General features: G+C 50.7%; 1 protein-coding gene across 1 annotated transcript in view; it reads right to left on the bottom strand.

The window, feature by feature from the left end:
• SLC30A3 (solute carrier family 30 member 3) overlaps positions 1-13,718 on the bottom strand; it is a 92,288-nt gene extending 78,570 nt beyond the window's left edge. The window contains exon 1 of the mRNA XM_083174842.1: positions 13,568-13,718. Within this exon, the coding sequence (XP_083030968.1) occupies positions 13,568-13,641 (74 nt within the window). The 5' untranslated portion in view covers positions 13,642-13,718. The remainder of the gene's footprint in view (positions 1-13,567) is intronic.
• Positions 13,719-16,403: the final 2,685 nt, after the last annotated feature.

Here is a 16,403-nt window from a genome sequence, read left to right as displayed (position 1 = left end):
TAAACATATAGTGTCTTGTAAGCAATTCAAGCATCCCCATAGTCCAAAGATGTTTGACATTCGACAGGTATTGACCTGTAGGATGTCTCATGTGATCTACATCATTGTTTGCCCATGCGGGTTTTATTACATTGGGCAAACCACCCGCACATTCAGGGAACGAATGGCGGCCCACCGGTCGGCAATCAACCTGTCCCTTCGGGGCAGGGAGGTTGACCAACCGGTGGCTCGCCATTTCAAAAGAAGTGGCCACTCCATTTCAACATTGAAGTATTTCATGATTGATCACGTGGCTGAAACCCCACGATCGATCTAAAAAACTACTAATTAGGGAATCCGAGTAGATCTTTAGGTTGGGGACCATTCATCCTGATGGCCTCAACGAGAAGATCAATTGGAACACCCTTTATTAGGCATGGACATTAACCCTGGTCTCTCTTGTGACTGTTTGTTTATTCTCTAGTCTGCAAAGTTGTGTATATGTAATGTTTTTCTTGTTCCACCTGTTTAAGTATTGTCTAATATCTGTTATTCTTTTTTTACAGGCTTACTGACATGATTGATCAAGATGCCCAGTGGTCGACACCGTGTCGGCAACAGCTTATGCAAACTGAACCCGGTATCCAACGTGAGTCTACTGTGTGGGAGGTCCAAGGTAAGATACACTTTCTGATCGGGGTATCCGGGTTTCAGCTGCATGGGACTGGCCGCCCGGGGTTGTCAAACTGGAGCTGGATCTTTATGTGGTAAACAGCCTGTTTATTTTAGTTGTACACCTGGCCGCGGGCGACCCAAGAAAGGTGCTTGCAGCTGAGTCCACTGTGTGTGGAGGGTGGAACGCTGCACTTCCGTGCTGTTGATACGCAAACCAGGCGTTGCTTAGCAACCGTGGGTGCGCGTCACGCACAGGAAGGGGTCAGCGGTGCACTTCCGCCAGTTGGATCCACACTGTCAGCACGTCCTGGGACGTCTTGTGGTCAGGTAAGTATAAATTGTATTTGTATTGTTTTCCCCATTGCTGTAGGTTGGGGCTGAAGATGGGGGTCACTCCCCAAAACGTTCCCTTATACCTGGAATACAATCCTCATTCTTGTTTACCCGTCTCCTGAGTGCCGTAATTTTTTCCTGTGGGAAATTGGAATTTATTTATTATTCGTTCTGGCACCGGGAGCAAGCTGATCTAATTAATCGTGGAGTGCCGGCAGTTGGGGGGCGGACTGGGCACACCGACGTCACAGCTGGGGGCGTGCCCGGGCTGCCGACGTCATGAAAGGGGCGTGTCCGGCCTGCCAACGTCATGAAAGGGGCTTGCCCGGGCCGCCACTGTCATGAAAGAGTCGTGCCCGGGCCGCCACTATCATCAAAGGGGGCGGGCTCGACCACCACCGTCATCAAAGGGGGCGGGCCCGGCCCCTCCGAAGCCACTGTGCCGCCGGGGCGATACTGGGCTTCCCCGTGAGTTTTTTTTAGCTTTTTTGCCCTTTAAAAATCGGGCAGGGCGCAGCGCTAAAACAGCCTAGCGGGAACACTATATATGTGGGACAGTGGCACGCACTCGGATTTGCAGAAACACAGTCAGGCTACAGCAGTAGTATCCAACGTTTGGCTGTAGCCTGACTGTGTTTGTTTAATATAACACAGTGCCTTACAGTGCTCCTATGGCAGTGACACCCTATTAATAACATAGCGCCTTACAGTGCTCCTATGGCAATGAAACCCTATTAATAACACAGCACCTCACAGTGCTCCTGTGGCAGTGACACCCTATTAATAACACAGAGCCTCCCAGTGTTCCTGTAGCAGTGACGCCCTATTAGTAACACAGCGCCTCACAGTGCTCTTATGTCAGTGTCACCCTATTAATAACACAGCGCCTCACAGTGCTACTATGGTAGTGACACCCTATTAATAGCATGGCGCCTCACAGTGCTCCTATGTCAGTGTCACCCTATTAATAACACAGCGCCTCACAACGCTCCTATGGCAGTGACAACCTATTAATAACACAGCACCTCACAGTGCTCCTGTGGCAGTGATGCCCTATTAATAACACAGAGCCTCACAGTGCTCCTATGGCAGTGACACCCTATTAATAACACAGCGCCTCACAGTGCTCTTATGGCAGTGACACCCTATTAATAACACAGCACCTCACAGTGCTACTATGGCAGTGACACTCTATTAATAACACAATGCTCGTGTGGCAGTGACGCCCTATTAATAACACAGTTCCTCACAGTGCTCCTATGGCAGTGACACCCTATTAATAACACAGTGCTCCTATGGCAGTGACACCCTATTAATAACACAGTGCTCGTGTGGCAGTGACGCCCTATTAATAACACAGTGCCTCACAGTGCTCCTGTGGCAGTAACACCCTATTAATAACACAGCACCTTACAGTGCTCATATGGCAGTGACACCCTATTAATAACACAGCGCCTCACAGTTCTCCTATGGCAGTGACCCCCTATTACTAACACAGCACCTCACAGTGCTCCTCTGGCAGTGACCCCCTATTAATAACACAGCGCCTCACAGTGTTCCTATGGCAGTGACCCCTATTAATAACACAGCGCTTCGCAGTGCTCCTGTGGCAGTGATATCCTATTAATAACACAGCGACTCACAGTGCTCCTATGTCAGTGTCACCCTATTAATAGCACAGCGCCTCACAGTGCTCCTATGTCAGTGTCACCCTATTATTAACACAGCGCCTCTCCTTATTAATAACACAGCGCCTCACAGTGTTCCTATTGCAGTGACCCCCTATTAATAACACAGTGCCTCACAGTGCTCTCATGGCAGTGACACCCTATTAATAACACAGCGCCTCACAGTGCTCCTATGGCAGTGACACCCTATTAATAACACAGCGCCTCACAGCGCTCTTATGGCAGTGACACCCTATTAATAGCACAGCACCTCACAGTGCTACTATGGCAGTGACACTCTATTAATAACACATCGCCTCACAGCGCTCTTATGGCAGTGACACCCTATTAATAACACAGTGCTCGTGTGGCAGTGACGCCCTATTAATAACACAGTGCTCGTGTGGCAGTGACGCCCTATTAATAGCACAGCGACTTACAGTGCTCTAATGGCAGTGTCACACTATTAAAAACACAGCGCCTCACAGTGCTACTATGGTAGTGACACCCTATTAATAGCACGGCGCCTCACAGTGCTCTTATGTCAGTATCACCCTATTAATAACACAGCGCCTCACAGCGCTCCTATGGCAGTGACAACCTATTAATAACACAGCACCTCACAGTGCTCCTGTGGCAGTGACCCCCTATTAATACCACAGCACCTTACAGTGCTCCTATGGCAGTGATGCCCTATTAATAACACAGCGCCTCACAGTGCTCTTATGGCAGTGACACCCTATTAATAACACAGCGCCTCACAGTGCTACTATGGCAGTGACACCCTATTAATAACACAGTGCTCGTGTGGCAGTGACGCCCTATTAATAACACAGCGCCTCACAGTGCTCCTGTGGCAGTAACACCCTATTAATAACACAGCACCTCACAGTGCTCCTGTGGCAGTAACACCCTATTAATAACACAGCACCTTACAGTGCTCCTATGTCAGTGTCACCCTATTAATAACAGAGCGCCTCACAGTGCTCCTATGGCAGTGACCCCTATTAATAAAACAGTGCCTCGCAGTGCTCCTGTGGCATTGATATCCTATTAATAACACAGCGACACAGTGCTCCTGTGGCAGTGACACCCTATTAATACCACAGCGCCTTACAGTGCTCCTATGGCAGTGATGCCCTAATAATAACACAGCGCCTCACAGTGTTCCTATATCAGTGTCACCCTATTAATAGCACAGCGCCTCACAGTACTCCTATGTCAGTGTCACCCTATTAATAACACAGCGCCTCTCCTTATTAATAACACAGCGCCTCACAGTGTTCCTATGGCAGTGACCCCCTATTAATAACACAGTGCCTCACAGTGCTCTTATGGCAGTGACCCCCTATTAATAAAACAGCGCCTCACAGTGCTCCTATGGCAGTGACCCCTATTAATAACATAGCGCCTCGCAGTGCTCCTATGGCAGTGACCCCTATTAATAACATAGCGCCTCACAGTGTTCCTATGGCAGTGACCCCCTATTAATAGCACAGCACCTCACAGTGCTCCTATGTCAGTTTCACCCTATTAATAACACAGCGCCTCACCTTATTAATAACACAGCACCTCACAGTGCTCCTATGGCAGTGACACCCTATTAATAACACTGCGCCTCACAGCGCTCTTATGGCAGTGACACCCTATTAATAGCACAGCACCTCACAGTGCTCCCATGGCATTGACACACTATTAATAACACAGTGCTCCTATGGCAGTGACACCCTATTAATAACACAGCGCCTCACAGTGCTCCTATGGCAGTGACCCCCTATTAATAACACAGCGCCTCACAGTGCTCCTATGGCAGTGACCCCTTTTAGTAACACAGCGCCTCATAGTGCTCCTATGGCAGTTCCCCCCTATTAATAACACAGCGCCTCACAGTGCTCTCATGGCAGTGACACCCTATTAATAACACAGCGCCTCACAGTGCTCCTATGGCAGTGACACCCTATTAATAACACAGCGCCTCACAGCGCTCTTATGGCAGTGACACCCTATTAATAGCACAGCACCTCACAGTGCTACTATGGCAGTGACACTCTATTAATAACACATCGCCTCACAGCGCTCTTATGGCAGTGACACCCTATTAATAACACAGTGCTCGTGTGGCAGTGACGCCCTATTAATAACACAGTGCTACTATGGCAGTGACCCCCTATTAATAACACAGTGCTCGTGTGGCAGTGACGCCCTATTAATAGCACAGCGACTTACAGTGCTCTTATGGCAGTGTCACACTATTAAAAACACAGCGCCTCACAGTGCTACTATGGTAGTGACACCCTATTAATAGCACGGCGCCTCACAGTGCTCTTATGTCAGTATCACCCTATTAATAGCACAGCACCTCACAGCGCTCCTATGGCAGTGACAACCTATTAATAACACAGCACCTCACAGTGCTCCTGTGGCAGTGACCCCCTATTAATACCACAGCACCTTACAGTGCTTCTATGGCAGTGATGCCCTATTAATAACACAGCGCCTCACAGTGCTCTTATGGCAGTGACACCCTATTAATAACACAGCGCCTCACAGTGCTACTATGGCAGTGACACCCTATTAATAACACAGTGCTCGTGTGGCAGTGACGCCCTATTAATAACACAGCGCCTCACAGTGCTCCTGTGGCAGTAACACCCTATTAATAACACAGCACCTCACAGTGCTCCTGTGGCAGTAACACCCTATTAATAACACAGCACCTTACAGTGCTCCTATGTCAGTGTCACCCTATTAATAACAGAGCGCCTCACAGTGCTCCTATGGCAGTGACCCCTATTAATAAAACAGTGCCTCGCAGTGCTCCTGTGGCATTGATATCCTATTAATAACACAGCGACACAGTGCTCCTGTGGCAGTGACACCCTATTAATACCACAGCGCCTTACAGTGCTCCTATGGCAGTGATGCCCTAATAATAACACAGCGCCTCACAGTGTTCCTATATCAGTGTCACCCTATTAATAGCACAGCGCCTCACAGTACTCCTATGTCAGTGTCACCCTATGAATAACACAGCGCCTCACCTTATTAATAACACAGCGCCTCACAGTGTTCCTATGGCAGTGACCCCCTATTAATAACACAGTGCCTCACAGTGCTCTTATGGCAGTGACCCCCTATTAATAAAACAGCGCCTCACAGTGCTCCTATGGCAGTGACCCCTATTAATAACATAGCGCCTCGCAGTGCTCCTATGGCAGTGACCCCTATTAATAACATAGCGCCTCACAGTGTTCCTATGGCAGTGACCCCCTATTAATAGCACAGCACCTCACAGTGCTCCTATGTCAGTTTCACCCTATTAATAACACAGCGCCTCACCTTATTAATAACAGAGCACCTCACAGTGCTCCTATGGCAGTGACACCCTATTAATAACACTGCGCCTCACAGTGCTCTTATGGCAGTGACACCCTATTAATAGCACAGCACCTCACAGTGCTCCCATGGCATTGACACACTATTAATAACACAGTGCTCCTATGGCAGTGACACCCTATTAATAACACAGCGCCTCACAGTGCTCCTATGGCAGTGACCCCCTATTAATAACACAGCGCCTCACAGTGCTCCTATGGCAGTGACCCCTTTTAGTAACACAGCGCCTCACAGTGCTCCTATGGCAGTTCCCCCCTATTAATAACACAGCGCCTCACAGTGCTCCTATGGCAGTTCCCCCCTATTAATAACACAGCGCCTTACAGTGTTCCTATGACAGTGACCCCCTATTAATAACACAGCGCCTCACAGTGCTCCTATGGCAGTGACCCCTATTTGTAACACAGCACCTTACAGTGCTCCTATGGCAGTGACCCCTATTTGTAACACAGTGCCTCACAGTGCTCCTATGGCAGTGCCCCCCTATTAATAACACAGCACCTTAAAGTGCTCCTATGACAGTGATCCCCTATTTGTAACACAGTGCCTCACAGTGCTCCTATGGCAGTGACCCCTATTTGTAACACAGCACCTTACAGTGCTCCTATGGCAGTGACCCCTATTTGTAACACAGTGCCTCACAGTGCTCCTATGGCAGTGCCCCCCTATTAATAACACAGCACCTTAAAGTGCTCCTATGACAGTGATCCCCTATTTGTAACACAGTGCCTCACAGTGCTCCTATGGCAGTGACCCCTATTTGTAACACAGCGCTTCTGTTCAGTTCCTCAGCACAGAGATCAGGTCATTGTATAATGGATTACATGCTAGGATAGAGTGTAAGCTCCTCAGAACATGGATCAGGTCACTGTTTAATGGATTACACGCTAGATTGAAGTGTAAGCTCCTCAGGAACAATAGGTATAAAGCAGGAATTACAATAACAATGAGGCTGCTGTAGGGCAAATGAGTGGGCTCATTACCCCGGAGAGGGGCAGCCAGGCGGGACGTGATCTGTGATTTATCTCTGCAGCTCCCTAACCACCCCCTCCCCTCCTATCTATTACAGGTACTACAGGGTAATTATCACCATCCTGATTATGTCCCCACTCACCCCATCTGCACCGCTCCCTCATCATACACAGCTGAAAGGGTGTATGCAGGCTGAGGAGAGCAGGGTGTATGCAGGGTGAGGGGAACAGGGTGAGGGGAGCAGGGTGTATGTAGGGTGAGGGGAGCAGGGTGTATGCAGGCTGAGGAGAGCAGGGTGTATGCAGGGTGAGGGGAGCAGGGTGTATGTAGGGTGAGGGGAACAGGGTAAGGGGAACAGGGTGAGGGGAGCAGGGTGTATGTAGGGTGAGGGGAACAGGGTGTATGCAGGGTGAGGGGAGCTGGGTGTATGCAGGCTGAGGAGAGCAGGGTGTATGCAGGGTGAGGGGAGCTGGGTGTATGTAGGGTGAGGGGAACAGGGTGAGGAGAACAGGGTGAGGGGAGCAGGGTGTATGCAGGGTGAGGGGAGCAGGGTGTATGTAGGGTGAGGGGAACAGGGTGAGGGGAGCAGGGTGTATGCAGGGTGAGGGGAGCTGGGTGTATGCAGGGTGAGGGGAGCTGGGTGTATGCAGGCTGAGGAGAGCAGGGTGAGGGGAGCAGGGTGTATGTAGGGTGAGGGGAACAGGGTGAGGGGAACAGGGTGAGGGGAGCAGGGTGTATGTAGGGTGAGGGGAGCAGGGTGTATGTAGGGTGAGGGGAGCAGGGTGTATGTAGGGTGAGAGGAACAGGGTGACAGGAACAGGGTGAGGGGAGCAGGGTGCATGTAGGGTGAGGGGAGCTGGGTGTATGCAGGCTGAGGAGAGCAGGGTGTATGCAGGGTGAGGGGAGCAGGGTGTATGTAGGGTGAGGGGAACAGGGTAAGGGGAACAGGGTGAGGGGAGCAGGGTGTATGCAGGGTGAGGGGAGCAGGGTGTATGCAGGGTGAGGGGAGCTGGGTGTATGTAGGGTGAGGGGAACAGGGTGAGGAGAACAGGGTGAGGGGAGCAGGGTGTATGCAGGGTGAGGGGAGCAGGGTGTATGTAGGGTGAGGGGAACAGGGTGAGGGGAGCAGGGTGTATGCAGGGTGAGGGGAGCTGGGTGTATGCAGGGTGAGGGGAGCTGGGTGTATGCAGGCTGAGGAGAGCAGGGTGAGGGGAGCAGGGTGAGGGGAGCAGGGTGAGGGGAGCAGGGTGTATGTAGGGTGAAGGGAGCAGGGTGTATGTAGGGTGAGGGGAGCTGGGTGTATGTAGGGTGAGGGGAGCAGGGTGTATGTAGGGTGAGAGGAACAGGGTGACAGGAACAGGGTGAGGGGAGCAGGGTGCATGTAGGGTGAGGGGAGCTGGGTGTATGTAGGGTGAGGGTCGAAGGGTGCATGCAGGGTGAAGGGAGCAGGGTGTATATAGGGTGAGGGGAGCAGGGTGTATGCAGGGTGAGGGGAGAAGGGTGTATGTAGGGTGAGGGGAGCTGGGTGTATGTAGGGTGAGGGGAGCAGGGAGTATGTAGGGTGAGGGGAACAGGGTGCATGCAGGGTGAGGGGAGCAGAGTGCATGCAGGGTGAGGGGAGCAGGGTGCATGCAGGGTGAGGGGAGCAGGGTGCATGCAGGGTGAGGGGAGCTGGGTGTATGTAGGGTGAGGGGAGCTGGGTGTATGTAGGGTGAGGGGAGCAGGGTGTATGTAGGGTGAGGGGAACAGGGTGAGGGGAGCAGGGTGTATGCAGGGTGAGGGGAACAGGGTGAGGGGAGCAGGGTGTATACAGGGTGAGGGGAGCTGGGTGCATGCAGGGTGAGGGAGCAGGGCGTATACAGGGTGAGGGGAGCAGGGCGTATGCAGAGTGACGGGAGCAGGGTGTATGCAGGGTGAGGGGAGCTGGGTGCATGCAGGTTGAGGGGAGCAGGGTGCATGCAGGGTGAGGGGAGCAGGGTGCATGAAGGGTGAGGGGAGCAGGGTGCATGCAGGGTGAGGGGAGCAGGGTGCATGCAGGGTGAGGGGAGCAGGGTGTATGCAGGGTGAGGGGAGCTGGGTGCATGCAGGGTGAGGGGAGCTGGGTGCATGCAGGGTGAGGGGAGCAGGGTGCATGCAGGGTGAGGGGAGCAGGGTGTATGCAGGGTGAGGGGAGCTGGGTGCATGCAGGGTGAGGGGAGCAGGGTGTATGCAGCGTGAGGGGAGCTGGGTGCATGCAGGGTGAGGGGAGCTGGGTGCATGCAGGGTGAGGGGAGCAGGGTGCATGCAGGGTGAGGGGAGCAGGGTGCATGCAGGGTGAGGGGAGCAGGGTGCATGCAGGGTGAGGGGAGCTGGGTGCATGCAGGGTGAGGGGAGCTGGGTGCATGCAGGGTGAGGGGAGCTGGGTGTATGCAGGGTGAGGGGAGCTGGGTGCATGCAGGGTGAGGGGAGCTGGGTGCATGCAGGGTGAGGGGAGCTGGGTGCATGCAGGGTGAGGGGAGCTGGGTGCATGCAGGGTGAGGGGAGCTGGGTGCATGCAGGGTGAGGGGAGCAGGGTGTATGCAGAGTGACGGGAGCAGGGTGTATGCAGGGTGAGGGGAGCTGGGTGCATGCAGGGTGAGGGGAGCAGGGTGCATGCAGGGTGAGGGGAGCTGGGTGTATGCAGGGTGAGGGGAGCTGGGTGCATGCAGGGTGAGGGGAGCAGGGTGTATGCAGAGTGACGGGAGCAGGGTGTATGCAGGGTGAGGGGAGCTGGGTGTATACAGGGTGAGGGGAGCTGGGTATATGCAGGGTGAGGGGAGCTGGGTGCATGCAGGGTAAGGGGAGCTGGGTGTATGCAGGGTGAGGGGAGCTGGGTGCATATCAGGGTGAGGGGAGCAGGGTGTATGCAGGGTGAGGGGAGCAGGGTGCATGCAGGGTGAGGGGAGCAGGGTGTATGCAGGGTGAGGGGAGCTGGGTGTATGCAGGGTGAGGGGAGCTGGGTGCATGCAGGGTGAGGGGAGCAGGGTGCATGCAGGGTGAGGGGAGCAGGGTGTATGCAGGGTGAGGGGAGCTGGGTGCATGCAGGGTGAGGGGAGCAGGGTGTATGCAGCGTGAGGGGAGCTGGGTGCATGCAGGGTGAGGGGAGCTGGGTGCATGCAGGGTGAGGGGAGCAGGGTGCATGCAGGGTGAGGGGAGCAGGGTGCATGCAGGGTGAGGGGAGCAGGGTGCATGCAGGGTGAGGGGAGCTGGGTGCATGCAGGGTGAGGGGAGCTGGGTGCATGCAGGGTGAGGGGAGCTGGGTGTATGCAGGGTGAGGGGAGCTGGGTGCATGCAGGGTGAGGGGAGCTGGGTGCATGCAGGGTGAGGGGAGCAGGGTGCATGCAGGGTGAGGGGAGCTGGGTGTATGTAGGGTGAGGGGAGCTGGGTGTATGTAGGGTGAGGGGAGCAGGGTGTATGTAGGGTGAGGGGAACAGGGTGAGGGGAGCAGGGTGTATGCAGGGTGAGGGGAACAGGGTGAGGGGAGCAGGGTGTATACAGGGTGAGGGGAGCTGGGTGCATGCAGGGTGAGGGGAGCAGGGTGTATACAGGGTGAGGGGAGCAGGGCGTATGCAGAGTGACGGGAGCAGGGTGTATGCAGGGTGAGGGGAGCTGGGTGCATGCAGGTTGAGGGGAGCAGGGTGCATGCAGGGTGAGGGGAGCAGGGTGCATGCAGGGTGAGGGGAGCAGGGTGCATGCAGGGTGAGGGGAGCAGGGTGTATGCAGGGTGAGGGGAGCTGGGTGTATGCAGGGTGAGGGGAGCTGGGTGCATGCAGGGTGAGGGGAGCAGGGTGCATGCAGGGTGAGGGGAGCAGGGTGTATGCAGGGTGAGGGGAGCTGGGTGCATGCAGGGTGAGGGGAGCAGGGTGTATGCAGCGTGAGGGGAGCTGGGTGCATGCAGGGTGAGGGGAGCTGGGTGCATGCAGGGTGAGGGGAGCAGGGTGCATGCAGGGTGAGGGGAGCAGGGTGCATGCAGGGTGAGGGGAGCAGGGTGCATGCAGGGTGAGGGGAGCTGGGTGCATGCAGGGTGAGGGGAGCTGGGTGCATGCAGGGTGAGGGGAGCTGGGTGTATGCAGGGTGAGGGGAGCTGGGTGCATGCAGGGTGAGGGGAGCTGGGTGCATGCAGGGTGAGGGGAGCTGGGTGCATGCAGGGTGAGGGGAGCTGGGTGCATGCAGGGTGAGGGGAGCTGGGTGCATGCAGGGTGAGGGGAGCAGGGTGTATGCAGAGTGACGGGAGCAGGGTGTATGCAGGGTGAGGGGAGCTGGGTGCATGCAGGGTGAGGGGAGCAGGGTGCATGCAGGGTGAGGGGAGCTGGGTGTATGCAGGGTGAGGGGAGCTGGGTGCATGCAGGGTGAGGGGAGCAGGGTGTATGCAGAGTGACGGGAGCAGGGTGTATGCAGGGTGAGGGGAGCTGGGTGTATACAGGGTGAGGGGAGCTGGGTGTATGCAGGGTGAGGGGAGCTGGGTGCATGCAGGGTAAGGGGAGCTGGGTGTATGCAGGGTGAGGGGAGCAGGGTGTATGCAGGGTGAGGGGAGCTGGGTGCATATCAGGGTGAGGGGAGCAGGGTGTATACAGGGTGAGGGGAGCAGGGTGTATACAGAGGTGTACATATAGATGGAAGGAGGTATATAGATGCAGTATATAAATGGATTATATATATATATATATATATATATATTATAGATGGGATGTGGTGTATACTGTAGGAGGTATATAGAGATGGGATGAGATATATAGATGGGATGAGGTATATAGATAGGATGTAGTTTATAGATGAGATGTGGTATATATAAATTAGGTATATAGAAGATATATATAGATAGGATATGGAATATAGATGAGGTACATATAGATAGAGTATATGTAGATGCTGTATATATAGATGGATGGTATGTGGTATATAGGAGGTATATATAGATGAGGTATATAGGAGGTATATATAGATGGTATGTGGTATATATAGATGAGGTATATAGGAGGTATATATAGATGTGGTATATAGGAGGTATAGATAGCTAGGATGAGGTATATGTAGATGAGGTATATATAGATGGTATGTGGTATATAGGAGGTATATATAGATGAGGTACATATAGATGAGGTATATGTAGATGAGGTATATATAGATGGTATGTGGTATATAGGAGGTATATATAGATGAGGTATATATAGATGAGGTATATGTAGATGAGGTATATATAGATGGTATGTGGTATATAGGAGGTATATATAGATGAGGTATATATAGATGAGGTATATAGGAGGTATATATAGATGTGGTATATAGGAGGTATAGATAGCTAGGATGAGGTATATGTAGATGAGGTATATATAGATGGGATGAGGTACATAGGAGGTATATATAGATGGGATGAGGTACATAGGAGGTATATAGATGGGTTGTGGTATATATATATGGGGCATATAGATGGGGTACAAAGATGGGATGAGGTATATATAGATAGGATGTGGTATATACAGGTAGAAGGTATGTATAGATGGGGTATATAGGAGGTACAGTATATAGATAGGGTATATATAGATGGGATGAGGTATATATAGATGGAATGAGGTATATAGAAGGTATATATAGATGGGATGAGGTATATAAGAAGCATATATGGATGGGATGAGGTATATAGTAGGTATATATAATGGGGTGTATATATATATATATATATATATATATATATATATATATATATATATGTATATATATATGGGGTATATATAGGAGGTACAGTATATAGATAGGGTATATATAGATGTATGGGGTATATAGGCGGTATATATATAGATGTATGGGGTATATAGGCGGTATATATATAGATGGTATGAGGTATGGTGTATGCATATACAGTATATGGGTTATATAGGAGATAGATGGGGTGTATATATAGCTGGGGTATATAGGAGGTACAGTATATAGATGATAGGGTGTATATATTTAGCTGGGGTATATAGATGGGGCATATATAGATGGGGTGTATGTATATATAGCTGGGGTATATATATAGATGGGATGAGGTATATAGGAGGTACAGTATATAGATGGGGTGTATATATAAATAGCTGGGGTATATAGATGGGGTATATATAGATGGGGTGCATATATATAGCTGGGGTAAAAAGATGGGGTATATATATAGATGGGTGTACAGTATATATATATATATATATGGGGTATATAGGAGGTACAGTATACAGATGGGGTATATAGGCGGTATATATATAGATGGTATGAGGTATGGTGTATGCATATACAGTATATGGGTTATATAGGAGATAGATGGGGTGTATATATAGCTGGGGTATATATAGCTGGGGTGTATATATATATATATGGGGTATATAGGAGGTACAGTATATAGATGGGGTATATAAATATGGGGTATATAGGAGGTACAGTATATAGATGGGGTATATATATATATAGCTGGGGTATATATAGCTGGGGTGTATATATATATATGGGGTATACAGGAGGTACAGTATACAGATGGGGTATATATATAGCTGGGGGGGTACCGTGGCATCCTGAGGCCGCTCCGGGCGCTGCCCCCCACCAGTCTCCGGGTCTCTGAGTCGCCCCCGGGCTCCATCCTCCATGTCCCGTGTGCCGGGCAGAGGTGACCCGCTGCGTGCGATGTCCTGTACTATGCGGGAGCTGCAGCTGTGATCCGGGGAGACTGCGGCGATGTGCGGGCGATGCGGGGCCGCCTCTGATGATGCTGATTAGTAAATCGCTGGGATCTGCTGCAGCCCGAAGTATGTATCCATCTATATACCCCCTGTATACTGTTGTATATACCCCTGTCCCCTGTATACTGCTGTATATACCCCTGTCCCCTGTATACTGCTGTATATACCCCCTGTCCCCTGTATACTGCTGTATATACCCCCTGTGTACTGCTTTATATACCCCTGTCCCCTGTATACTGCTGTATATACCCCTGTGCACTGCTGTATATACCCCTGTCCCCTGTATACTGCTGTATATACCCCTGTCCCCTGTATACTGCTGTATATACCCCCTGTGTACTGCTGTATATACCCCTGTCCCCTGTATACTGCTGTATATACCCCTGTGTACTGCTGTATATATACCCCTGTCCCCTGTATACTGCTGTATATACCCCCTGTGTACTGCTGTATATATACCCCTGTCCTCTATATACTGCTGTATATACCCCTGTGTACTGCTGTATATATACCCCTGTCCCCTGTATACTGCTGTGTATACCCCTGTGTACTGCTGTATATACCCCTGTCCCCTGTATACTGCTGTATATACCCCCTGTGTACTACGAGGCTGAAGTTGGCTTCTTATTCGAGCTCCAGCTTCTTATTCAGGACAATCACTTTTACAAGGGTTAATGAATCTTGGACCACAAATTTGACTGCAGAAATCAACACAGGGGGGTCACTTACATATGACCCACTAGCAATTTCTTTTGACCAACAAGGATTTGGGCAGAAATAGGGCACTAAAGTGGTCATAGGTCCCAGAATCATCATTTTGAATAAGTAGCTGGTGTCCTGCAAGGGTTAAACAGCGTTGGTCAACAAATATTACACTTGGAATCCACACAGGGGGGTCACTTACATATGACCCACTTACCATTTCTTTTGACCAACAAGGATTTGGGCAGTAATAGGGCAGTAAAGTGGGCATGGGTCCCAGAATCATCATTTTGAATAAGTAGCTGGTGTCCTGCAAGGGTTAAACAGCGTTGGTCAAAAAATATTACACTGGAAACCCGCACAGGGGGGTCACTTACATATGACCCACTTGCCATTTCTTTTGACCAACAAGGATTTGGGCAGAAATAGGGCAGTAAAGTGGGCATGGGTCCCAGATTTCATCATTTTGAATAAGTATCTGGTGTCCTGCAAGGGTTAAACAGCGTTGGTCAAAAAACATTACACTGAAAACCCGCACAGGGGGGTCACTTACATATGACCCACTTGCCATTTCTTTTGACCAACAAGGATTTGGGCAGTAATAAGGCAGTAAAGTGGGCATGGGTCCCAGAATCATCATTTTGAATAAGTAGCTGATGTCCTGCAAGGGTTAAACAGCATTGGTCAAAAAATCTTACACTGGAAACCCGCACAGGGGGGTCACTTACATATGACCCACTTGCCATTTCTTTTGACCAACAAGGATTTGGGCAGTAATAGGGCAGTAAAGTGGGCATGGGTCACAGATGTCATCATTTTGAATAAGTAGCTGGTGTTCTGCAAGGGTTAAACAGCGTTGGTCAACAAATATTACACTGGAAACCCACACAGGGAGGTTGCCTACATATGATCCACTTGCTATTTCTTTTGACCAACAAGGATTTGGGCAGAAAATGGGCACGAAAGTGGGCATAGGTCCCAGATTTCATCATTTTGAATAAGTAGCTGGTGTCCTGCAAGGGTTAAACAGCGTTGGTCAAACAGTATGACACTTGAAACCTGCATAGGGGGGTCAGATACGTATGACCCACTTGCAATTTCTTTTGACCAACAAGGATTTGGGCAGAAATCGGGCACAAAACTGGGCATTGATCCCAGATGTCATTATTTTGAATAAGTAGCTGGTGTCCTGCAAGGGTTAAACAGCGTTGGTCAAAAAATGTTACACTTGGAATCCACACAGGGGGGTCACTTACATATGACCCACTTGCAATTTCTTTTGACCAACAAGGATTTGGGCAGTAATAGAGCAGTAAAGTGGGCATGGGTCCCAGATTTCATCATTTTGAATAAGTAGCTGGTGTCCTGCAAGGGTTAAACAGCGTTGGTCAAACAGTATGACACTTGAAACCCGCACAGGGGGGTCACTGACATATCACACACCAAAAATTTTCTATGACCTACAGGCATTGTGGTATCAAAATAGGCAGTAAAGTTGGCATGGGCAACAGATTTGTTTGAATGGACAAAGTAGCTGTAGTTTGCAAGGGTTAATCGTGTCTGGTAATATGTATACCATACATTAGTGTATAATCAGTTTAAATTTGATATACTTTAATATAAATCAGTGGTGCAAGTAATAGGGTGCGGCGTGGTACGGCGTACCTGTAAGAAATATATTGCAGGTCGCCGTACCACTTCCACCCGACCCGTAGCCGATGCGTTTGCATGCCGGCTCACCTGACAGAACGGAAGCGATATGACAGCCGGGCAGAGAGTGGTGGGCTGCCCGGCTGTCTTCTGAGCAGGTCCACAGCTATTTGAAATATTGCCAGCCAATAGGAGATCGCGGCCCGGCAGCCAATCAGATGGTGACCCAGCGCTATATTTCAAATAACCATGGACCTGATCAGAAGACATCCTGGCTCGTAACATGCCCGGCTGGTGAATCACGAGCCAA

The sequence above is a fragment of the Crinia signifera genome, chromosome 3, assembly GCF_055691185.1.
Source record: "Crinia signifera chromosome 3, ASM5569118v1, whole genome shotgun sequence".
NCBI classification, from domain to species: domain Eukaryota; kingdom Metazoa; phylum Chordata; class Amphibia; order Anura; family Myobatrachidae; genus Crinia; species Crinia signifera.
This window is presented reverse-complemented; position numbering and strand designations above follow the sequence as displayed.